The sequence below is a fragment of the Homalodisca vitripennis genome, chromosome 1 (assembly GCF_021130785.1).
Source record: "Homalodisca vitripennis isolate AUS2020 chromosome 1, UT_GWSS_2.1, whole genome shotgun sequence".
In the NCBI taxonomy this organism is placed as follows: domain Eukaryota; kingdom Metazoa; phylum Arthropoda; class Insecta; order Hemiptera; family Cicadellidae; genus Homalodisca; species Homalodisca vitripennis.
In genome coordinates this window covers 108,477,735-108,504,134 of record NC_060207.1, presented here as the reverse complement: position 1 = coordinate 108,504,134, position 26,400 = coordinate 108,477,735, and the positions used below count along the sequence as shown (strand labels likewise).

General features: G+C 30.9%; 1 protein-coding gene across 3 annotated transcripts; it reads right to left on the bottom strand.

The window, feature by feature from the left end:
• Positions 1–1,096: 1,096 nt before the first annotated feature.
• Positions 1,097–25,808, bottom strand: LOC124369016 (zinc finger MYND domain-containing protein 10). Of its 3 annotated transcripts, none has more exons than XM_046826675.1 (11): positions 25,627–25,806; positions 23,214–23,322; positions 16,594–16,707; positions 16,208–16,341; positions 12,339–12,479; positions 11,468–11,592; positions 11,091–11,239; positions 9,662–9,799; positions 4,867–4,979; positions 4,635–4,754; positions 1,097–1,209 (listed from the first exon to the last, which is right to left on the bottom strand). In XM_046826675.1, exons 1-11 carry the CDS (start codon positions 25,713–25,715, stop codon positions 1,134–1,136), a joined length of 1,308 nt encoding a protein of 435 aa, XP_046682631.1. In that variant the 5' UTR covers positions 25,716–25,806; the 3' UTR covers positions 1,097–1,133. The 3 variants fall into 3 exon arrangements, with proteins under 3 accessions (XP_046682631.1, XP_046682641.1, XP_046682650.1); XM_046826685.1 differs by lacking the exon at positions 25,627–25,806 and adding an exon at positions 25,187–25,382; XM_046826694.1 differs by lacking the exon at positions 4,867–4,979 and having other exon boundaries at positions 25,627–25,808.
• Between the last annotated feature and the right edge of the window lie 592 nt (positions 25,809–26,400).

Below are 26,400 nucleotides of genomic sequence, written 5' to 3'. Positions count from 1 at the left end.
CAGACGGTATCCATCATCTCCCACATGGTGCCATTTTAAAATCAGTTCTAAAATTGTATAGCCAAGTGTTCTTGCATCATGGTATTCTCCCTAGCTCACGGGAATTGAGCAGACACTATCCATCATCTCCCACGGTGCCATTTTAAAATCAGTTCTAAAATTGTATAGCCATGTGTTCTTGCATCATGGTATTCTCCCTAGCTCACAGGAATTGAGCAGACAGTATCCATCATCTCCCACATGGTGCCATTTTAAAATCAGTTCTAAAATTGTATAGCCATGTGTTCTTGCATCATGGTATTCTCCCTAGCTCACGGGAATTGATCAGCAGTATCCATCATCTCCCACATGGTGCCATTTTAAAATCAGTTCTAAAATTGTATAGCCATGTGTTCTTGCATCATGGTATTCTCCCTAGCTCACGGGAATTGATCAGCAGTATCCATCATCTCCCACATGGTGCCTTAAAATTTATCAATATTATATTTTGTTTAACTGAAAACTAACTACATTAACCATTTCATTTGTGAGCTTTATGCTACAAATGGTCAATACTGTTTTTATTGTACTTTCATTCTACATGGAACTGTGGTAAACCATTAATAAAAATATGAATGCATGATGCCAAGAATAGTTTAAAAATAAAAACTGAAGAACATACATAATGATTTATCATATTAATTTATTTATTGTTTGATATTGATGTTAGATGATTTGAAAGGATTTCGGACATTTGCCATTCTTATGGCTTACAAAAAGTATAACATGGTTTTATATTTTTTGTAACATGGCAAATGTTTGTAATTCTATTATACTTTCAATTAATTTTAGAAGTACAGAACAAAAGTACACATTCAGCCAATCACAAATAAATTAGGTACCTTGACTAGCACTCCTTTTGGTAAAGTAGCCAACTAGCATCCATAGCTGAAGAAAAAAAAATTAATCATAATATTAATCATCGGTCATCTTAATTAATAGAATTTTGAGTTTCACAAAAAACTTGGTAAATATATTAAAAGAATCCAGATTGTAAAATATAAACATAAATAATAGGGGTTGTTGTCCATTTACCTCACTTATTAAAAGATGAAAATACACAAATAAAACAATTTAATGTAAACCATTTATTTTCACTGTGAAACAGACTGGTCTGATATCAAGGCACATATAGACTTATGCTTGTTCCACATCTTCACTTGACATTCTCTGAAAGAAAAAAACCAGTTAATAAATACACAGTAAAAAAGTTCAACAAATTCTCTTAATTGTGTATATTGTGAAACATACTAATTTAAAATGTAGATGATTGTCAAATTATGGTTATTATTTATTCAATTTTAAAAATGTGATTAATTTTACAGGGGCACAAAAACTTACATGAATATGCAAGTATAGTTTGTAGTAACAGATAATTTGTCAAATACAATTCGCCGTGCTGGTTTGACAAGGTTCTATCTGCCCTCCAACTAGTTTTCAGTAAATTGAGGTTAAAGTTTGAAATCTCTTTAACTTTTTTATTTATAGATATTTGTTTCTGATTTTTTTTATTTACTACAATATAGGCATTATCTACGTATGTATGTATAGAAATTAAACAATTTTGTACAGATTGGTTACATAAAAATACCCTTGTAATGCAGTTAGAACCTTGTCATCGCCAACTTGTGGAGCGTTCACTATGACAAGGTTCTAACTGCGCTTAGAACTATGTCAAACTATTGTTTTGAATTAAAATGTCAAGTGACAAAGTTCTAACAGGTAAAATTAAATTATGTTTCAGTTTATTTTCTTTAGGATGATTCAATAATTGATTATTCTGAGGATATGGGAATAAATTAAGGGCAATTTAATAAAATTGTTAGTAAGGTATGATTATTTACAAAGTTATAGGTAATATAGGTACTTCCGCTATTATGTGTAATAGTAAGGAGAAAATTAGTAACGCAAAATATGAAATTGAAGAATGTTTATTACAGAAACTCATAGTAACAAGTCAGGTTTTCAAATATTAATCAAAGTTTTTTCTATTTACACCAGAATGCTCATGTTGCAAATCTCTTCTTTTTGACACTACAGGTTTAGTACTGCCTTGTAGTAATCCCAGTCTTGCAGATGCATGTAGGGAAAGGCGGCCTTGATGTATTTCTTTTTTGCCTCCGACATCTCCATCCTAAATGTTTGTAGCTTTGGTGTTACATTTAAAACACTACTTGAACTTAGTGAGGAATGGGATTTTGTTCTCTTTGGTGTCTCATTATATTTCAAATTGACACGGTTCAAAGGCTCATACCGGTCATGGCTTGTTTTGTAGTCAACAATATGTAGTACCTGGGTGAATTTCAAGACCCCAACCTGGATGAAGGGAATCAATTTGTAATTCAATAGTTTAGACGTAGCCGAAAAGTCTTTTAAATATGTTTGTTTCATTTGGATGACTCTGTAGGGGTTGGTTCTGTTGACTTGTTTCAGAATTCGTATCAGACCAATAGGACTGTAGAAGTCAGTTTTTCTCATCAGTTTTTCGATTTCACTATGGGCATGGTCAACTTCCTGGACGCAAGAGTGCCCAGGAAGAGAATACTTCATTGTAACTGATTTGAGAGTTGGGGTTTCTTTAAAAAAAAAATGCAAAACTGCATTGGAAATAATACTATTTCGGTTCTGTAGTACGCACGAGTCCGACCATGTTACTAAATCTGTTATATCATTTTCATCCATTACTGTTTCAAGTATCTTATAAAAAGCACTTGCCAAGTCATTCCCTGCTCTTCCTGCCATTGTTTCATTCCACAGAGCACAGTAAACCTTTTTTGTAGTTGAAAGGTAAGCAGTTAGATTGTAAACATTCAATTTTCTTAAGTAAAATAAGGAACTTATGTCTGCATGTGGCGTTAGGATTACGTTCTATAATCAAATAATAATGTTGGAATAGATTGTTGTTTCTTTTCATCAGCTCTTGTTTCTTTCATTTCCGTTTTTAAAACTTTATGCCTCTCGTACTCTCTCTTAAGATTGTCTTCCATAGAATCAGTTTTCTCAGCAACCAAGTATTTTTCGCATAGATCACAACGGTCTTTTTTGGGAACGTGACACCCAAGGTTGAACTCTGTAGAAAATATGTGGTAGTAAAGAGATTTCTTTATAGGTTCTACATTTTCACAGCTGCATTTATCTTTATATTTTAGAAACATTAAGGTGTGATTCGAGATACTCTCGCTTGCTTTCAGCACGGCAGTAGTGCGACTGAACTTTAGGGAATGACTGAATGTGTGCTTTGGCAAAGTCATCATCTCCATTTGGTTTACGCCTACTTCCTACAGTTCTTCTCTTCATATCTTTTGAAGGAGTGTTCGTTTTGACATTCTTACTGTTATGGGCCGTATATATTGGTTTTTGGGGTATAGATAAGGTAGTGAGATAAAATGTCTTACACACCCTTATTTTCTCTCCTTTGACATGAAAAAAATATTTAAATGAGTAGTTGCACCTTGATTTGGCAATAAAAGGTTCATATCTGTCATCAACATCATCATTAGATAAGTTTAAGATAACATTACATATTTTATCCTCATCCATGATATTAATAATGTACTTTGAGGTTAATGAACACAATCCATATAGAATGCTGCTTCAAAACAAAACAATAAACAAAGAGAGTAATGTAAGTTGTTTCGTGATCAGCTGATAAACAGCAGTTAGAACCTTGTCAAACCTAAACTAATAAGAAACAGTATGCAGATAGAACCTTGGCACTTTAAACAGCAGTTAGAACCTTGTCGAACCTAAACTAATAAAAAAACAATGCAGATAGAACCTTGGCACTTTAGTAGTTCGATTATTTTCCAACAGATCACATTCAAATTCACATCACATGTTCTTCTATGTAGATACACTGTAAAAAGCACATAATCTCAGTTTTGACAAAAATGTTAGTTAGAACCTTGTCAAACCAGCACGGCGAATTCTACAACTAAATATTATAAATTAATGTGTATACAATTATACTGAGGATGTGATTATCCTAATAAAATGAGACCAAGTCTATTTTGGATAATGCAACTTTTATATATGAAGGAGAGGACTATTATGAAAAACTTTCTTTATGTTGGTGTTGAAAGCTAAAAATTGAGTAGTGGTATCAGTCAAAGTTTTGAAATAAATATAACATTTCTTTTACTCTTAGATCATAAACAGTTGTGTAACGAATGATTAATTTGGATATTGATTACATGCAAATTTCATAACAATTTAACGATTACCACAAGCTAGCAAAAGAAATTTTGAAACAAGTTTAGACTTGGTACAAAACATATTTAATAAATATTTACTTACATTAAAATTGTTCTATTAATTTCATCCTTTTAGAGGGTTAAAATAGTTGTGATGTAAAAGTAATTGGATTAGATCCCATATTGGTTTAAAAAATGTCTTTTGTAATAAAAACCACATGGAATTCTTGAACCAAACTCAAAGCTTTTAGTGTAGTCACACTGATGGTCACTACATGAAATTATACAGTTTTTAATAACAAGATATTATTATTGTGGGACACCTCAATTATAATTTTTTTTATTTATTTAAAATTTTATTTTTGGGACCAATTATCTGGACAACAGATATGGTGAGCTAACCTGCCACAATACCACTCCGACTTGCAACGAGAGCAGCGACTGGCAGCCGGTTCTCCGCAGTTGCCACACTTGGCTGGTTCTGGCTCCACTAGGTCCAGTGTTCTGTATGTCTCTGACAATCTAAGGCAGAACAGATAGAATATATTTCCTGAATGCATATTTTAAAATAGTGTAAAATATTTTAAAATTTATCTGTTCATTGACTTTAAAGATAGCATTAATTAAAGCTTACCCTTTAGCTATACTTCGAATCTGATTAATATCCAAGTCTCTTAACATATCTGCCTGTTTCATTGTCAGCTTTTCCCATTTATTTGCAAATTTCCGCAAAAGTTTATCCCTGTACTAAAACATTTCAATAAATAAAATTATTAATAAATGCACACAAATATATATACAAGTATACACATAGGATTGAGTTTTTAATGCTTATTTACAGTAGCACAATGGTTACAATTAAAGCTGATAAAAACAGTAACTTCAAAGTGCACATCACGGAAATAGTTTACCCTTGCAAATATTTTTCTGCAACAAAACAAAAACCTATACCTCCTAAGCCTTCCTTGTGTTCAACAGAACTGAAACCTGAGTCTCTTGATTTTCAAATTTGTTATACATTAAGTTAGTGTAATTTTCTCATATTCTCTTTGTGAAAGCCCTAAAACTTTTCAAGGTCTGATAAGGATGTGTGGGAACAAATATATATTATGAATACGAGTATGACCTAAAAGATTTTGATTCCATGAATCTCTATATGATCTGCAACAAACTGGCGTTTAATAGTGTGACAAGACAGATATAGTGGTGATACAGATTATTAATAAATCAGTGTCAAATTTAATCCTTGATTTCAGATTGGTTGATTGGGATGAATGTTAAAGTTGTGATTTTCATTTGTTAGGTCTCTATTTGAATACTCTCGCACACTTTGTGGAGTCTATATACATTAAGTTAAAGAAGAGAATATATCATTCCCAAACTTGTTTGTCAAGGTGCTTTTAAGTTATATGGCTTTCATTTTGTTGTGTATTCTCAGTTAATGGCTCTTACGGAACTTTGTAAACGAATCAAAGCCTACAGTACAGAATCTCAACTATGTTTTTTATAGATAGGTCTATGGCTTGTTGGTTTGTATGTTTAATCTTTTTTTAAAGGAGTCTTCAGCTACTTTCTTGCATTTCGTTCTTCATCTGTAATGATTAAAACAGTTTGTGCAATATTTTCTCTCAACTGTTGAAGTATTCTTTGAAAATCTAAAAAGCTGTAACACTTTACAGATTAATAGAATTCATGTTGTATGAATACATTATATTATATTCCATCATTCCTCCTACCTTGAATGAATTGTTAAATTTCATTTTTTGCACCTCTTGCTGTGTTTTACTTTATGGCCTAAACGGTTATATGAAAAAAACTTTGGGAATGGTTAGTTCCACAGTAGTCAAATGAAAGTAAGTTGTTAACACAGAAATTGCAACACAAAATGTATTTTCTTTTCATGTTTGCCTCACCAATTTAATAAGCAAATGATACCACGTTTTTAACTATCATAAAGATTTGGAACAGTTGGTAGTATGTAAATATCTAACCATATCTAAAGTAAGTTCAATTTATATATGAATAGAAGTCAGTTGTAACTTTTAACACAGTATAAAGTTATTTTTCTTCAATATATTAGGTTTGAGAACTTCCATCATTACACAATAGTTATGACTACTACCTCTTTGTCATTACAGGTAGTCAGGATATATTACAACTCTACAAGTGAAATATTTAAAATAAGAACAACACCAGTACAATACGTCAGGATGTATGTCTGGGTACAGGCCTGGATTACCCATAAGACCTATCTAGGCCACGGCCTAAGGGTACAAGCTGAGGGGGGTGCAGATCACGGACGAAGAAAAAGTGGAAACAAGAACGTAATACACATGGTGATGAGGAAGGAAGTTTTAAGTATGAACGAATTGCTCTCTGACTGCAGAGCGGAATTACGCAGTTTGCTTGGATGCCGTAACCTGCTTGTAGGGGGAGGAGGATAGCTGGTGTGGAGCAGGCGATGACTCACCGGTAATACAGATGACTTAAATTAAATTAAATCTGAAGAGGTTAAAAAGTGCAGTGGAACAGTGGAAAAACTCGTTATCACCATAGGACAAACCTAAAACAGATGAATCCATACAAGTACAGGTGGCATCTCTACTGATTAACTCTCTTCCTTTAATACCAGTGTAAATGAAAAAGGACAACTTGGAACAAATTTATAATCCTAAACATTTAGCTATGATTGATCCTAGGTTGTAAATAATGCATTGCCGAAAGAAGGGGAGGCCAGCTCTGAACCAGCCTCTCCAGTCAAAGCAGGCAGGGGGTGGCACACCTTTGTTGAGGCTAACAAGAACCTCTGATATTTAGAGAATGAACCCCACCAACTCCAACAGTCTTCTCCCGCAGTAGACTAGACCTATCGAATTACCCTTGCACCCCAGAATCTCGACATTTGTGGTTAGTGATGTGCTGCTCTTGGACATCCATAAGGTAGCCCTGGTCTAAGTGACACATTGGTTTTTGCTGTGCCCAATGATAGATTCAACTGGAAGGTATAAACCAGCCAGAAGTGATCCCTGCTGGGTTCCACAAATGGGTTAGTTCAGAATAAAATGCAACATTTTCAAAGGCAAATAAGATGTATGAGAACCATTTTAGGCGTTTTAATAGGTTGTTGGCAAATGAAAAAAAAAAAAAAAAAAAAACAACATGTGTTTCGTGGGTTAGAAGTATTTGGTTCCAATTCGAATGGGAACTACATGATGATGCTTGTTCTTGATGAGTTTGACAAAAAGCTTCTGATATATTTACAGCCGTCACCAAGGCACTGCTACTTTTTAAATTGGACATATTAAAGTGCCATGGGCAGTCTTACAGCAACGCGTCAAACATGTCTGAGATTTATTTTGGTCTACAAGCAAGAATTCTTCAAGTCAGTCCACTTGCATCATGGCCCTTACGTAGCCCATTCTCAAAATTTGGTTCGTACTTATATAGTAGAATCCTGCCTTGAAGCGGTATAGTTCTTTAATCTCCTTTAAGAATTGTATAATTTTTGTATAGCTCAACATAAAGATGGATAGTATTAGATAGTACAAAGACACTGAATTAACAACAAAAAGCCTTTCCATGACAAGGAGGTCTGCTGGTATGACGCTGTGAGAGCTTTACAAAAAGAGTGGTCTACAGTCATCAAAGCTCATGAAGAATTAGAGAGCGACCCAAAAAAAAATCTGCTACTCAAGCAGTAGCATGAGGTCTGATCAAAAGATTGATCCGGTTAGGAACAGCTGCAATAACTCAGTTATGGGGAACTATTCTCCTTAGTCTTCATAAAATTAACAAATATAAGTTTGGAACAATCATAAAATTGTGGACTTTAAAGACATAACTAGAGATTTAAAGTAAAATGTTGTTGTTTTTCATAATGATTTAGTAGAGACTTCGATGTTTGAAGAACTGTTCATCTGAAATCATACTTTATAGCCAACAACAATAAAACTAAAAATCAACTGTCTCTCTGCAAATGGCTTAAAGAAAGTGGCCAACAGGAAATTTACCCTAACGTAGAAATCTTGCTGAGGATGTTTCTTTCTGCCCCAGTGATGAATGCATCAACTGAGAGGTATGTAACAAAATACAAACAACCTAATTTAATATTAAAATGAAGTTTATTTCACAGATAACTATGATAAAAACGACTTTATTGTCCATTGAAATTAATGTAGTGTAAGAATCAATTGTAACCTAAAGTAATTAACCCAGTTTGTGTCGTGACATTAAATTTATATATTTTCTACTACTCTTATCTTTAAAACGTTTTTAAACTTTAATTTTTTTACCTAACTTTGCTTACAATAATAACAATTATACTTATTTTGATCATTTATATGAGTTGGTTTTCAATAGTTTTTAACGAAATTTTCTTTTATTGAAGGTCATTTCCCTGCTTAAAGAGGATAAAACGTATCATGGATCAACAATGCACCAGGTGCGACTTAATTCTTTTGCTCTCTTGTGTGTCAAAGCCAATGTAAAAAGTGTTACTTCTACCCAACTATTGACTTATTTGCAAGGGTTTAAAGCACGGAAGAAGAAGTTTTGAAACTCCACAAAAAGTGGTTTGAGTTTGTTCTTGTCTTTGTATTATTTTAAAGTTGAATTATTGTGTAAAATATTATTTACTGTGATTAACAACATGTGTTTTACTGTGCATCAATATTATAACCTTCGTTATTCATGTATTTTTTAAGGGTTTCAGTACCGGTAGTAGTACACTACTGTAATACTCCCTGGGCTGAGGCCAAATGTTGATACTGTAAGGGTTAATAACAACCTAATATCCAAAACTACATACTATTTATTTCTTTCTCTCAAGGCAAAAAAATCATCAGCGATACGGGTTTTGAAGATCAAAGGAGAAGATAAGGTTTTATTTTTAGTGTGGGTCTGAGTGATGTGTGTGTGTGTGTGTGTGTGTGTGTGTGTGTGTGTGTGTGTGTGTGTGAGTTTGGTGGGGGTAGAGACAGGCTTAAAGAGGGTAATTCAAAAGTGTGGCCTAGGAAGTAAAAAGGTGTTTATCCGGACCTGTCTGTGTACATGCAAATACTGTTTTATTTTACTAGAATTTCCCTTTATGGCTCTTATCATATTGAGGAATCATCTTTTCTATATTATAGAGTTCTGCCATCTGTGAGTGCAAAACTGAGACTGACACTTTTATCATTCCCAGACTTTTGTGATCCTAGTCATTTTTCATTTTAAGGACCAGTTGGTTGGAACCATAAATACTACATCATAACTGTACTGGAGAACTATCAAAAAATTCTATTTACAAGTAAAGCAACCTTTTTGTGCAAATCGGATTCCACTGTTATTGCTTTTATAAGAAATACTGCAATAAAGATGATCACATGGGCATGATAAAAAGCTGCTTCTTTTGCCTATTGTGATAATGGATATGGCCTACACTACAATACCTCTGCCACCAGTTCCAGGATGAGAGGTCTAGCTTGTGGAGTTGGCAAGTTGGCAACAGAGAGCTGACACAGAAAGTGTTTCAACTCTGCCAAGGGAGACAGCTGGTCCAGCATGTCATCATGGAGGTGACGAATCAGCTGAAACATAACTTGACACTTAAATTAATTTATCTCTTTTCTCAAAAAATTTTGTTTCAAACATAACAAAGTTTTATGATTACATAAAAAGGTTGTACAGACTTTATGACCACCATGAATAAAGTTTGCAGACTTTATGACACACAGTATAAGAAAGCAGATTTCTCTTTTCTCAAAAAATTTTGTTTCAAACATAACAAAGTTTTATGATTACATAAAAAGGTTGTACAGACTTTATGACCACCATGAATAAAGTTTGCAGACTTTATGACACACAGTATAAGAAAGCAGATTTCATTATAAGATCACTCGTTAAGGTCCATAAACATAATTTAATTTATTAGAATGAAACTAGTGATTAATTTTCAATAAACCCTCCGATAACAATTATAGTTATTATTGTTGGAGTATTCGTTTTTAAATTAATTATAAAATTCTAATATGAAAGAAGATGCTACAATGTATTAAAATAGTATTACATGTATTCAAAATAGGTCAACAGTTGAAGAACAAGTGGAATTATTGTATTATTAGTATATAATAATATCTGTACTTTTTATGCCTAATCTATTACATGTAAACACAACATACCAATACATATACCGTACAATATAAAAACAACAGTTAAAAAAGAACGAGTTCATATTATTTATATCTAATTTATTATAATTACATCAAAAGTATAACATTAACTATAACTTCAATTCTGTCAACATTCCCAAATTAAAATATTTGATTAGGACATCAAAATTTGATCAAATACCATCAAAATATTATCCATTCTGATGTCTGACAATGAATCTAGATCGGGTGTGTTAAGACTTGATAGAAGGAGTTTAACTTCATCAAATGGGTAGATCAAAACTGATCAATTGTGATATCATGATTAAAGAGTTAGTCAAGTTTGATCTGGATTGTCTGGTCAAACTTGATATCTATTGCTTTCAATTTAATTAGTTACTTATTTGGGTATTTCACATGACAACCAAAGTTTTGAAGTTAACAAATTATCAACAAGCCTTAGTGAAAAATAATATATTGTGATCTTAATTCTGCATGGTTATTAATTAATTAGCTGTGCCATTTAGCTTACATGAATGTTTTGTTGCATTATAAATTGGTCTTTATGGTCAACTATGTTTTAATTTTAATAGATAGATTCAATTGTATTCATTTAACATACATTTAACAGTTGATAACTCAGGGAGAGTATATATTCATCTAGTCTAGGTTCTCTTCAACTTGACAATACACACAATTATAGGACAGTACATGAGTTTGTATAACTTACCTTGCAGAGCTGTTGTCTCCGATAGTCATTGAACTCATAGTACTGTAGTAACCTTTGGTCTAACAGAACCTGTCTCAGGCTCAGCCATGCCTGGCCCTCACTTTTGTTGATGGCTTCATCTGTACTCTGTCGCTTGCGCCAGTTACCATCTGTGTGTAGAATATATCATCACATTGCTCTTTCTATATCAAGCATATTCTAGTACTGATTATTCTTAAATTGGAATACAAGACTCAGAACTGGATGTACCTAACTGATTAAACTTCAAACTTTAACATTTATTAATTTATTGACTTTTTGTAAAATAATCATACAACAAAACTTAAATTGCATATTATTCAACTAAATAAAGTGACAACAGAAATTTAGTAATTTACCAACAAATTGATATTGTTTTCCGTCTGTGCCAGTAGTGCACCAAGGTGCCATCTCTATAACTTTACACAGCAACATCGGTACATCATGGTTGTTGTAGAAGCGAGATGTAATGTTGAGAGGTAGACTGAAAATTGTAAAACACAATTCAAGTTGAGTTGTACAAGCTCCAGAACAATGACACAATAATCTGACAATTAGGAACGCAACATGTAAAAAGATTATTCTTAAAAAGAATTTATGGAGTGTCTTTACTGATGAATTCTTTAGGTTTACCACTAGCAAACTCTTTACTAAAGCAGAAAGCATACAACGTGTTTTACTTGTTTAGAATATATAATATATTTCTGTTGTAAATAAATATGTGTAACCATGTAAATGATTATTTCACTTCAAAATCTATAAGACGCTTTAATATTAAATGGTTCGCACATTTGAGTCCCACGCAATGATATATCATTGCAATCTGTTCTACCAGAAAATATATTGCAGTTGCAGTCTTTTCCAAAAAATACATCACAACAATAGGTACAATATTTTTGTATTTGATTATAACTTTTTTAATATCTTTGTTGAACTTTCACCAAATGAAATATAATGGGAAATATATACATACAGTTATACAAAACATTGCAATTTTTTATGAAACCTACTAAAAATTAAAATCCTTGAGCAATGTTATTCTTTCTTTTGATAAAAATAATTTTTTTACCAAGGCATTTAAACATTTACAGCTGAAATATTAACACAGTCTAGTTATGGAGTTAGTTTTATAACAGTCTCAGTCCTGGTCATTTTGAAAAAAAAATAATTGAGCTGTAATAGTGTTTGTGTCCACCAAAAAATGTTTATTTCCATATAAACCTAACTCACTGTTCAAACGCCTGTGCAAGGTAACGAATGACACTTATAGATTTGACGGCCAGGTTGTGCACTATGTTGGACTCGTGGTGTTGCAGCTCCTCCTGTACAGTGAGTTCGTCCAACTTCTCATGTAGTACTTTTGGAACATCTCTGCAACCATTGTTCAATCAATTATTGGAAAGAAGGAGAATTCAATGAAATCAGATAATGGTCTATTTCCTTCGCAGATCAATTCCAACTTGCTATGCTTGCTTGTTTTCCCACCTTCAATTTTTCATAGTTCTTTTTACGTAAGGACTGGTAACAACTTTTATTTTAAACTGTAAAAATCTTTCATTAGTAAAATTGCTTGCTTAATGTGTGTTAAATAAGTATAAACCAATACAATGAAGTATCAAAGGACCCAACAGAGTGTAATGAAATGAAATCAAAATCTTTATTTTTAGGCTTATAGAAATCAACAATAAGGTTAATATTTAGTGTTGTTTCAAACTAAAACTTACGAACTTAAAAATGTTTTATTTATGATGTAGACATGTTTAAAAATCCATCAACAACATAGAATAGATGAGCAGCAAGCCATCTATAATAATAATAATAATTCTTTTATTGCATTTTGGACTACATTGCATCTATGTAGGCATAACTTATATGTAAATACACTAAAATATAAATCTTTGGTTGAGTGTTGTATTGTATAGTCATTACAGTATCACTAGACCTTATATTTTCCAATCTTGTAAAAGACACATCAAGATGATGATCATGCCTTCTAGATATATCTGTAATGAATTTGATTCAATGTCTTACCAACCAATCCAAAAAAGTAAGTTTATCATACATAATATGCGTTACTATGTTACATAACAAAATATCATATAATTGTACCCAATATGTTTATTCTGTGATTTTCTTGTTACCATCATGGTTATCCATATGTAACCGATGTAAGGATGTTAAGACTTTTTTACCTTTAATGTGGATCTTATGCTCCAGAACCTATCTATTAAGGGTTTCACATAGATGGACAAACAAACAGACAATAACATGATTTTAAGAAGGCCCTGTCAGGTCCTATATTGTTCACAATAACTTGTCTGTGAATATTAAACCTTTTGTCTGAGTATTACATAGATTAATTAAAACAGTAGAATTTAATGAGTAATGCACAATAAAGGTTACAAATTTGTTAAATAGCACAAAATCTAAATCTAGATCTATTTTATCAATCAGAGTTTCCCTTTTACACATGGAACCATTACGATCACGTAGACACGCCCTACTCTATAATCTGAATATTTTATTTTATAGGCCAGAGCTACATACATGAATTTGCACTGATAGCGAAATAACTTGACTTTTTCAGATGTGAAAGCAAATCGCTTCACTCTTGAAGGTCACATATACATTGAGTGTTGCTTGAGATTTCATTTAAAATGTTTTTATTTATTCGTCACTAAAAAGATTATTGTTATGTACAACTTTTATAAATCACTTATTAACTGAAATCTGTTAATACAAGTGACCACAGTAAAGTTCGCTTGCTTATTGTACAACTTTTATTCACATAGAAGAGATTTATGACTTTGTACACAATTATAACCAACCCCTTCCACCTAGTGCAGTTATGTTGGTCAAAAACCCTAGTACATATTTATATTTACAGGACAGTTCTTAAATTACTAATAATTATGTATTTTGAAATAACTAGAGTTCACATAAAACTATTACATGTATGATAAGATGATTTTACTGCCCTCAATATTGAAACTGTAAAATAAAACATGAGTCATAAATGCTGGTAGTTTTATACTTGACTATAATAGTAATGTACAAACCTTTTCTCATGACATGAGGCTCAACCCGTTAAATATCTATGATCAGGTTCAATCCAAATTTGATCAACTTTAATAAATCCTTATATTAGTAAATCAATTTTGATCAAGTAATTAGATTGAAATAAATTCCATGTAGTCTTTACATAACCAATTAAACTCAACCAATAACTTTATATTGCAGTATACAAAACATAAAATTCAGTATTTTGATTTTGCATGGCCTTTACACAGAGAAATGAAAATTTTAAATCTGACATGACAAAGTTAAATAACTTTACTCTTTTTCCCTCTATGGAAATGTGAAATTAAATTATGTTTAGGCTATAAAAATAGTATTAAGTTTGATCAAAGCATTGTATAAAGTTCACTCAAACTTCATAGTTTCAATCAAACAATAAACAATTTTTATCAAATAACTTGATCATGTTTTAATGATTGGCAACATGATTTACATATCACAATGCATTAAGTTCTAATAGGACTTGATTAAATTTTGGCAAAGCTGGGTCAAAGGTTTTCATATTTGTTCTTACATAAAAGTAAACAAATAAATCAAAATGTTATAAAAAATATGTTTTTGGCCAAACGTAATGGAATTTTAAGACATATCTGATGATTCTTGATAAAATACTGAATTAAATTGTAAATATTGTACCTCCTCTACAAAAAAATTGACACATTCTGATACTTTCTACTACATCTTGAATGAACCAGATTAATTAGCTGATTATAATTGATCAAAGTTTTATCATATTTGATCAAAATATGATCAGGCCTGATCAGAGAATTTCATTTTAGTTTAATAAAATATGAAATTTACAACACAAATATTACAGTATGGATTCTCTTATGTTCAAATAAAATTAAGTTGAATAATTTATTAATCAAAAAGATATTGAAATGGAAGAAATTGGATGAAATTAACAAAACAAATAAACAAATGTGTATGTATATTAGGTCTCAGAATCATGTGTTATCGGGCGGGGAGCTTTTACATCAAGAAATAATAATTTATCTGTAAACTAAATAAAGCTGTAACAAATAAGAGATATTAAGAAAAATTGTTATAATATCTCTATAATTATTAAAATAGTTAAAATAATTATGAGTATTAATATAGGAAAGCATTATGTTGATGACGATGCCAATGAAGTGATGATTGAAGAGATACCTGCCTGGACTCAACAGGGATGACAATACTGTGTAAGTGGGATGGGTTCTGTATTCCTGCGTAGAATTACTTGACAAATCCAGATGGTAGTAATTCAGAAATATTTCCAGTCTTCCAATGATTATTGTAGTAGGCTGGCTTGTTGTTTGAGTATTGAATCTAACGATTGTAGTAAAGTCAAAATTGATTTGTTAAAAATATAGTTTTATTAAATTGTAATATAAAATGTTACTGTCTACGTATGATGTGTAGATCCTTCAATCAAAGTTCAAAAATTTAGGAACCATGCAAGTTATGTAACACTTGGTTGTAATGATACAGTTTAGAAACTCAGTTCTAATCTTAAATAAAAGAGGTATTGCAGATCACATTAAGTGTACAAATGTTCTAATGGTAAGTATACATATTGAAATATATAATTTAAAGACATTATTGAAAAGTTAATAAATAGAATAGGATCATAATTTTATTTATGCTTTTTAATATCTCTATAACTGTAGTGACTCATTGTTAATAAGTAAATAATGGTAAAAAAACCAAAAGAAATGTGATTTTGAAATAGCATTTTGATTAGTCGATAAGTACAAATAAATTATGAAAAATTGTTGTAATGTTAGTAATTGTAGGCTAGTTGGATAAATGTCGCATGAATGAATGTCATGATATATGGAAATTATCAATTCAGAATTTACAGGTTTGTTTAGTTTTAAGAGTACACTTAATTTTAATCTTCTAGTATGTTAAATGAGGGATGATATTTAGGAAAAATCTGAAATACCAATTTTAGTTATGTTACAGTTTTAACAGTCATACAAGAGAAGACAGTCTTAAGTCAGTGTGTTTGATTGCCTTAAGAGCCATGTTCTTACCGATTTATAATCTGTAGTATGCTGGCAACACAGTAGTCCAGTAGCTCTACCGCAGTATCCTGTAGACTCTCCACACAGTCACTATAGAAAGCTAAAGACTCAAGCAGTCCAAATGCTGTAACTTCATGGTACAACTGGAAAAATGTTAAACAGATTTTTTAATTAAATATGGGAAACAATGAGAGAATGGTAAATCAATTGTCTTTTAGTTTTAATTATTATTCAAAATTTGTATTTCAATTATAATAGCACTCATATTATATCATTGAAAAGCAATTTATTAAATGTAATTTTGTTTTGCTATAATTTCCTGTTTTCCAGAATTACCTTTCTTAGAAAACTATTGAACTCAGGAGTAAAACTCACCTACTGCTTGAAAAACTCACCACTGTGAAAACTGCAAACACCTTCTCCTTACTAATTTGGATGTTACACAAACAGGGAAATATATTCTGCCGCCAAACTGAAAGTGTTATGGCTTCCAATACTAGCACCTTTACCTGAAAGAAGTTTTCTATCATATAAATTATATTTTAAATAAATGTATTCCTACATTACTTACAAATATTAGAAATTTAAAGCAACAAAAGTAAGGTGATAACTATTACTTGTATTAAACTAATGATTGCTACTTGTTCAATCATCTCATTTTATCAACTTATCTTACATTCTTCAGAGTTTCAAAAATAAAGAAGTTAATGCTTTGTTATTGGACTTAAGCAAGGCTATTGATACTGTGCCTCAACAAGAAATGGTCAGAAAAATTAATTATTATTGAATTCAGGATAAAAAATCTCTTATAAATTATTACATATCCACACAGTACCAGTTTGTTAAAATAGGTGAACAGAGGTCGGGTCTTAAACAGGTTGTGAGCGGGGTAACTCTGTTCCTTCACTGTTCCTTGTATATTAAACAAAGCTTGATGTTTGTTAGAATTGTTTAAACTTAGAGGCTTTAATCATGATTACTACACCACCCGTCAAGACCTTATTAACTTGCTAGACTAACTAAAACTCAGCACACATACTCTTATATTGGTGTTAAACTGTTAAAAGAAACTGCCTGACTGCAAAGATAGTGTGCAGGAAATGCTCAATGTAGCCCTTAATAATGAATCCTTCTCTCTCAGAGGGACACATAATCAATAGCGTAGCGTAGAAAATTCTGCTTTCACATATAATTTTATTTTATTTATTTTTGACTTCTACTTCTCACCATAAGTGTCTAGTATGTATTGTTTGATATGATATGGTCATTTTATACTTTTATATATGTACAACATAACCCATATGACTTTGTCACTATAGTTATTGTGGGGTGTACAATAAAGATTCTTGACTTTCTCCAAAAAATTAATTAGCTTTAATACAATAAACTTTTTATTAATAACATTATAATTTGTCTTCTATGTAGGTATGGCAAATAGAGATGAAATCAAGAATATTTTGCAGTCTACTGACAAGGGCTCTGAAAATTATATAACTACCTACCTTAGCTGACCTTACAGTCCATTCCCTCAATGTTAGTGTCATAATCAATACCATAATGTTTGGCTTATTTGGCTGAAAAGTCAGAAGTTATGCTTGAAAGTAACAGGCTTGACTGAAGTTGTAACTCTTAAAAGTGCTGTACCCCAGGGATAGATGATAGGTCCTTTTTTATAGTTCTTAGTATGACCTGATCTCTAATGTTAATAGATATATATTTAGTGACTTTTTATAAAGAAATAACATTCCTGTTGCAGTAGTTATGTTAATACAGTAGTCATATAGTCTAGTTTCTGAAATTAATGTTGTCCTTAAACATAGGTTGAGTATAAAATGAGATCTCAGTAAATTTTACTCAGTTTATGTAATACTCTTGTAGGTCTCATTATTAATGAGCCATGTGTCTGACTTATAGATTTATATCTGAGTTGTAGATTCTGTATTGATAATTGTGTAAATATAAGTAGTTTAACTTCCTTACTTCATCAATCTAGATTTGTGGTTTTTCAAAGTATATTTAAAGAATATATGATTTGGTTTTTTACTGTATCATGAAGTATAGATTTTATTTATGGAACAAGTAGTCATGATGTCCATACATTTCTCAAAGAACTAGTCAAAGTATAACTTGTATACTTTAGCTTCCTAGAATTTCCAATTTTATTTTCATTTTATTTAGTCAACTGGTTACAAAGGAATATATAAAAAGTGATTTGTTAATTCTCATATGATCTAAAGCTATAAAGAAAATTTCCATAAAGAACATTAATTAAATTTCCTTATACCATATCGCATTATAAATTACTACATTTGTTTAAAATATAAAAATATACTTGACTTCACAAATTTAAGATTCAAACAACACACCTAAATATGAAACTAGAGAATACACATGCACACTGTTATTTATTTATCAATTTCAAACTACACTCCAACTTACTACTTATTGTAAGATATTACATTACATAGGTAATTTAACATATTAGACTGTACAAATTGTACAAAGGAATCCCCAATTAAGTTCATTAAAATTTACTATCTATAACCATAAAATATTACTCTATAATATCTTGAAAATAAATCTACCACATTTGCAACATACTTGTACTCTCTGGAATATTTCAAGTTCTAATAAACATATGAAGATTTATAGTGATCAGACAACGAAATAAAAATATATAAAATATATATTTTATTTTGATAGTCCCCGACCAACTTTGGAAGAGCAATGTTCAGAAATGTTAAACCACTAGTTTAATATGAAGAATAAAATCAACTTGAAAATGTTTTAATTTATCAATTATAAACAAAGAATAGAAAAAATTTCTAATTTATGAATGTTTGATTGAGAGTATTTATGGGACAGGTTTGAATGAAAACAAAGATTTGAAGTCAATATTTAATAGCAAACTTCATGTATTCGACAAGAGAGTGGTACTGCAGATTTTCTAGACATATGTTGCAGAAGCTTCAATTAAACCTGAAGGATTTCAAAAACAAAAATCATCCCTGATGCTACAAGAGACGGCCATGCAGACTCTAGAAACAGACATCACAGAAGCGTCTACAATCAAATCTGAAGTACATCAAAAATTGCTTGTTATGCCCAAAAACTTCCTACGAAATGTAATTAAAAAGAAAATTTTAATCCAAAAAGATTGTTTCATTACTTTAATCAAGTCCGTTGCCAGAATAATTTCTTTTGGGAGGGTTGGTTAGCAATGAAATCTTGGTCTTATGAAACCTAGTTTAACATGAACATTATTATAGTGCATTTAGTAGAGGGTGGGGTTAAATCTCTGGCTAAGATATTGAGTCATTAATTAATATACATTTTTTAAATTTCTTAATAAGCTAATTAATATTTAGTGACCAAACATTTTAAGAATAAAATTTCAATATTTGCAATCAATTCAATTATTGTGTCAATTGAAAAAATTGACCTTAGCCAGAGAGTATAATTCACAACCCTGAGATAAGAAAAGAAACATTACACACAAAAATCTTAACTTATTATTATTACAAGTATACATTTTGTATAATAAACACACATGTTCAATGTTAAAAATTAATATTTACTTAATTACTAGACATATTATTATTCAGACTAAATTAATAAGTAGAAGTTAATTGTAACACCAATTTTAAAAAGTTAGTCAAGATAGTTTGTGGTGATTACAACCTGTATGAAAGTAGAAGTGTTCAATACAGCTCCAATATGAGATGTGATAAACCGCTAAGATAGGTACCATACACTGTTGTATGCTTGTAAAAAACTCATGCATAGTTTGATCAGATCGTCATAAAAGTTTCAACAAACTGTCTGATTGCTCACACAATTAGTGAGTATAAGTTTAGAATATCTGTAAAGACTGATAATATTATAAAGAATATTGTACAGCGGTGATGGCTTGTCCATAAGGGCTCTGGTCAGAGGCCCCCCTAGTAAAAACAAGAAGAATTAAAACTATAAATAATATTTCTATAGTAAACATGAATGGAAAGTTGTGTATAAGAATCACATTACCAACAAAATGTCTATAGCAAAATATTTGAAGTCTGTACTTCAATATTGCACAATTGCAGTTTTTGCAGACACAGTCTGCCACACCAAGGCTTCAATGTAAATCAGTATGTGTAAATAGCAGAGCTCTCGACCAATGATGTTGAGGCAGCAAATTTTGATTAGAGTTTTTTGGGCAGAGCCCCGACAGCAATGCTGAGGCCAACTATGTATGGCCTGTGAATGGAACTATTTGAGCAATTAGGTGGACCGCACACATGGTTGATGGTTTACACATTGATAGAGTTACTTGTTATTATTTTATACTTTTAATACAAACAGTATCATTAATAAAGGCAGGGCCACTTATGTTTATTTAGTTAAATCAGTTTCACAGAATAAATAATAATACACATAATAATATATTTCCAATAATTCTTACATAACTAAGTAAATGTAAACTAATAATATAATAGAACAAAATATTTTATTTTTAAAGCAATTTGGACAGAATAACTAATTGATTCACGCAATAATTTAATCTTGTTTTCCAAAATCAAAGTCCTAATATGATGGAATTCTATGAAATTTTTGGAACATAAGAAGGCATACATCAGGTGCATATTATTTTAGTGTTCATGTTTAAGAGTATCAGAGTTGTGCCTGACTCTTATTATCATGTTTTGCAAGTGTAGGAGCATTTCTGGTTTGAATTAATAATATTTTCAATACCACTGCTTGTTGCCCGATCAAAAATACAAATACGTGTCTTGAAAAACAATTTCGGTCAAAAAGCGTTTACTTCAATCCTTGCCATGTATTTCTAGTCTAAAATAGTTCCAGTACCATAGTAGAGTTTATCTTATTGTCCCGACAAATAAAAAATAATGTGATTACGTGGGTCTGAGAAGCCTAGTTTGGTTAAAAAGTATCTTACTTCCTATCGTATAAAATCACTTACGGTTTCCTTTATTGCCCCGATCAAAAAACTATATACGTATAATATGTAGCTCTCCTAAATCAAAAAGCAACTTATTCTGACTCTTGTAATTTACTTTCAGTCTAAGGTATTTCCAGTGCCATTGTTGAGTTTTCCTTGTTGGTCGAATGAAGAAAATGTACACACATACGTAGGACTGAGAAGCCTTTTAGGGTCTAGGGGAAATTCTTATTAAGTTCATGCAACTTTCCAATATAATCGTTTTAAGGTGATGCGTTGTGAAGTGTTTTTGTTTCTTTGAACTGTAGTCTGGGACCGTTGAGGCATAACCATACATAAAACATTCACAGCTTTGTTCATTAAAGTTGGTTTTATAACAGTGTTAAAATAATATTTACAATACATTATATGTTTTAAATTCATCACTGGTACAATCTAGAGTAAAAGGTAGGTATTTAACTTTTCATTTGCTATCTGTATTACATTACTGATCAAGCACTGTAGAATTATTATTTTATACAAATTAAATGTAAACAGATGATTCAGTCTATTTATCAAACTTCATCTGAAAATTTCAACAGCTGCTTAGTGTCCATTAAATTTGGATTATATAACATAACCACCACCATTTTTATAGAATTCCAAAATATTCCAGGTGACTGTTATTGTTTTTATCTTCTCATAAACCTTCTGTGAATTTTAACGAATACTTTACTAAAAGAATTGGCTTAATTGGTCGAGCCATTCACAAGCAACACAATTTGCATTCATTTTTATTTATAAGATACAAAAACTTTGTTTGAATTCAATAAAGTACGTTAAAATTAAAGTACCTGATATTGTTTTGTACTAGAGTAAGGATTCTTAACATATATGGCATGCTTATAAGTAATAAACACACATATTTTTTATATTAGTATTTTGGCCATTAATAAGCCAAAATATGATAACGTTAACACTTAGAAGTTATTTAGTGAAATGAGTTCAAATTTAATGTTGTCTAAATGCCCTGAAAATCATTTTAATCACTAATTTAAAAAAACATCTCCCTCACTGTTTATTGGGCCTATTAATAGTTGTAATTCCCGTGATAGGAGCCCCTCCAAGTTCACACTTGTAAGCCGCCACTGTTGTCTAGCCTTAGTAATAAAGAATTATTTTATTGAATCAGCCTTTTACTTTTAGTGTAGTATGCATGAATCAATTTTATTTTGTTAACATAAATTTCTTCTGCTTTATTATTTTCTGCTAGTTTTAAATTGGATCAATTCTGTTTTTAATTTGTTCTATATTTTTCTGATATTTATGATAGTAATTTGTAATTATTAAGTAGTCAATATATTACATTTTGTTGTAATATATTATAAATAATATAATATATTATATTGGTAGTTATTTAGTAATTGATGTTATTTATTACATTTAATAAACAAATAAAATTTCCGATAATTGTTATTACAGAATTTGTAGCTCATCATAATATGTATATTCATCCGAAAATAGTACTTTGTCTCAAATTCATTATTAAAGATCTAACAACAAATTCAATCCTTTTTCCTTGAGTTGTTTTTTTGTTTGATTTTAAAGGTCAATTTCACGATTATGATGTTTTCTGTGTGTTATGTTCATAGCCTTATTACCTTACAAGTACGGTAACAGTAATTCAAATAAATGTATTTTAACTATTAAGATACAAACTAATTGTTTTATAAACTCCTTATTTAATAATTAGAGCAACCTTAAGAGAGTATGAATCCTGTAATGCTTTACTGTAATACAAATCTGTGATCTTCCATACAACCAGAAATTCTTTTTTTGTTATTTGTTAAGTATATATACATTTCATAGTGAATTAAAACTTTTTTTCAGTGTGGTTGGTTCTTGATTCATCAAAAAAAGAAAAAAAAATATATATATATTTTTAATACATATATATTAATGGGTTAATAAAATTAACTCTACAAAGTTAGGCAGGCACATACCCGGGAAACATTAAAAAAACTAAAAACAGTTTAATACTAATATTGTTGTTTAGAAAAGTACCATACTCATATTATTGTTGTCCATACTCACTTTTCCATGAACAAGAAAAGCCTCCTTGACTGTTTCATTATCACCATTTATTATTTCCAACAGCGCTTCTTGGTAAAGCATGTGGAGGCGTTTGTGGCATTCAAACCAACTGGAATGTGAATTAGAGAGTGACAGGTTTGATACTCAAGAAATAAAAGAAGTAAAGAAATAATAAGGTATTTTTGGTTTGATGAACATATGATTATAAATTCTGTAACATCTTTAAAGTTTGGATCCAACCTAATCTTACATGCATAAAAACATAGGGTTACACTGATTCAAAACCGGGGAAGTAATAATTGTTCAGGTCTTAACATTTTTAGAATATAAAAGGTAAATAATTAATTATTGATCCAAAATGTTAAGGAACTATACATATAATTGCACAGTGATGATTTATTATATTACAATCACTTTCTTGCAAAAATTATATATTTTAATTCTAATTATGTGTCTTTCTATAATACTAATATTATTTCCTATTTTCTCTTCTATAGGACTGCACTATGCCCCTTTCTGGGTAAGCCCATTTTAAAAGATTATGTCTTGTGTCCTTGTTATAACCAGATATTCATAAAATCCATACTTCCAAAAAGATGTCTTAAACATTTTAAACATAACAATTATGTCGGTACTTTGGGATTATACCGACCACACCAGTATGAAGAACACAAAAATAGAAATTTATAGAAACAAACATGATAGAACGAAAAAACAACTCTTCAATTACAAAATTACAAACTTACAAGCATTTCCAGGTATTGTGATCGGTATTGTTGTCGCTGTTATCTTATCTTTCTCGAGAATCCTGATTACGGCAGGCCGCGCGGCATCACGTGATTTGCACGGTACATCATTGCCTTTCCATTACAATTCAATTTATATTTCTGATTAGCCCCTCTAGAATTTGATATTTTACTGATAGGTACTATCTCGAGGGATGTTTTTCTTTCGTCGACATCAGCGCGGGGCAGCACCGAAGGTGCTGCCGAAGCCCGCGCTGATGGCCGGAGGCACTCGCATTTTGGGTGGCGGAATGTGATCAAGAATAAAAACAAGTTTTGAGTGTTTTTTTAATAAAAAGTTTAGTTTGGTAAATGTTTGTTTTTGTTGAATTTTTGTGTTTGGAGAAATGTAGAGGTAAAACACGGAAGTACAACAAAGCGATGCACCAGCTGAACGGGCGGGCGAGACTCTGCAATCACGTTATCTACTAGACGCTCGACTTTGACCTCTGTCTGAGGATGGGGAGGTGTTTGCGATAAGACAATTCCTGTTTTATATTGACGAAATATTGTTCTACGCTAATCTAGTAATCAGTAGAAACGAAATGTGAAATAACGATTCATGTCTGGGTGTGGTCGGTATAATCCCAAAGTACCATTATGTCTTATATACTTATGTATCTCAATATCAATTCAGAAAATACCAAATTATTATTATGATAAAGTTAAAAGGCAAGGTTTTATACAGTATTTCCAACATGATAGTCTGCTGTAATTTAAGACTGAACAAGTTTTAAATATATTAACTTATTTCACACTAAACTATGTAAACTATTTATAAAATTAAACTTTTATAAATAAGTCTGCAACTATATTAACATTTTGCACAAGAGTACATGACACAATAACAATGAATTAAATTTGTAAATGGTATTAAGAATCGAGTAATATTTCTAAATTTTATCACAATTTCATCAGCATCAACATTGTATAAAGAACTGGCTGTATTCCACACTTTTGAATGCTATTTTATATAAGAACAATGATTAACCTAGACCATTAACTAATTTTTGGTTGTAGAATTTAGAAAACGTCTCATTTCAAAACTATAAATTGTGTGCATCCAAATGACGTTTGATATTGCTAATTATTAAAAAAACTTTCAACCTTACTAAAATGAAAATTCCCAGTGAAATAGCTATGAGCATTTTACAAAAATACAAAATATATGGTATTTGAATACATAACCTCTATATTTGAATCAAGAGTACCCTAGACCATCTGTCATGTAACATAATTGGCTGGTAGTTGTACTCAAAATTTAAAGTCTTCATCTCAAGATATCCTGTGGACAGACAGGCAGGAAAACAATTTTCTAGTCCCATGAGTGGTTTAAATAACACTCAGTCAAATACCAAGAAGGGGCATATGCACCATTATTGAACTTGTGAAGAAGAAGAGAAATTTTCAGCCTCCTAAGTAATAATGCTTTGCTATCTACAATAATGCCAATGCCAATAGGAATGGAAATGGTTTAAAGCTTGGCATTGTTCTTATGGTCCAAAACTTGATGTAGTTTCAGTACACCTGCTCTCAAACTATCACTGCAAGAAAGAAATTAATACTCTGAAAAACAAATTTTTAAAATCTCAAACTGTCTACTTAACAAATTTGATTAAATCCAATACCTTAACAGTCCTAATTCATCCAGTTTTGAAGGACTTAAGCTACTAGTATATATTTCAATTTCAGGATATTCTAAAATATGCTCTCCCATGTTAAACAATGTATATTAGAATATGAAATAAGTACAGAAATAAAGGATACACCCCAGAGTATCAATAACACGTATTACAATCCCTAAGAAACTGACAATAACATTCAAATAGCATATTATGTAATTGTTTTGTCGTTTCCTAGGTAACGGAGTAACGTCGCCTTCTATATTCGTAGATAATTTACCTTGCATCATCATCATAATAACATTTATTCACCTGATTAGAGTTAGGATATAACAACTACCTTTTTTCAATTAAAAATTCAAGTTTAAACGGCAAAATTTACTATTCTACTGTGCATGTAGAAAAATTAAGCAAGTATGAAAATACATTTTTACTCGGTGTGAGTGTTATCGAATTTTAATTTAACATCGATCCAACTTATTTTCTTATTAGTAAGAAAAAAGGTAATAAAAACGCCAAAAAGTCCTAACAATCAAATTTATTCATTAAAATACGGTGTAATTAACCAAGAACTGATTTTACAGCTACATTTTTAAAGGATTTGCATAAAATGTATTACTATGGGAAAGTTCAATTTTATTTTCGCAGTGTTTATGTACCTTGACATTTTTTATATTTATGACGTGGTTGTATAAAACTGTGCAACAAAATTTCCAAGTAGCCACAATTCTATAACTATTTGTAATGTGATTTAGTCCATAGTTACAAATTAATAAGACA

Excerpts from the sequence above, each read along its gene's own strand:
- LOC124369016 (XM_046826675.1), bottom strand. The coding sequence starts at position 25,715 with ATGGGAGAGCATATTTTAGAATATCCTGAAATTGAAATATATACTAGT. Across the intron at positions 16,708-23,213 it reads CTTTTCTTGTTCATGGAAAA|GTAAAGGTGCTAGTATTGGA; the intron begins GTGAGTATGGAC and ends AACTTCTTTCAG. Across the intron at positions 12,480-16,207 it reads ATACTACAGATTATAAATCG|AGATGTTCCAAAAGTACTAC; the intron begins GTAAGAACATGG and ends CAATGGTTGCAG.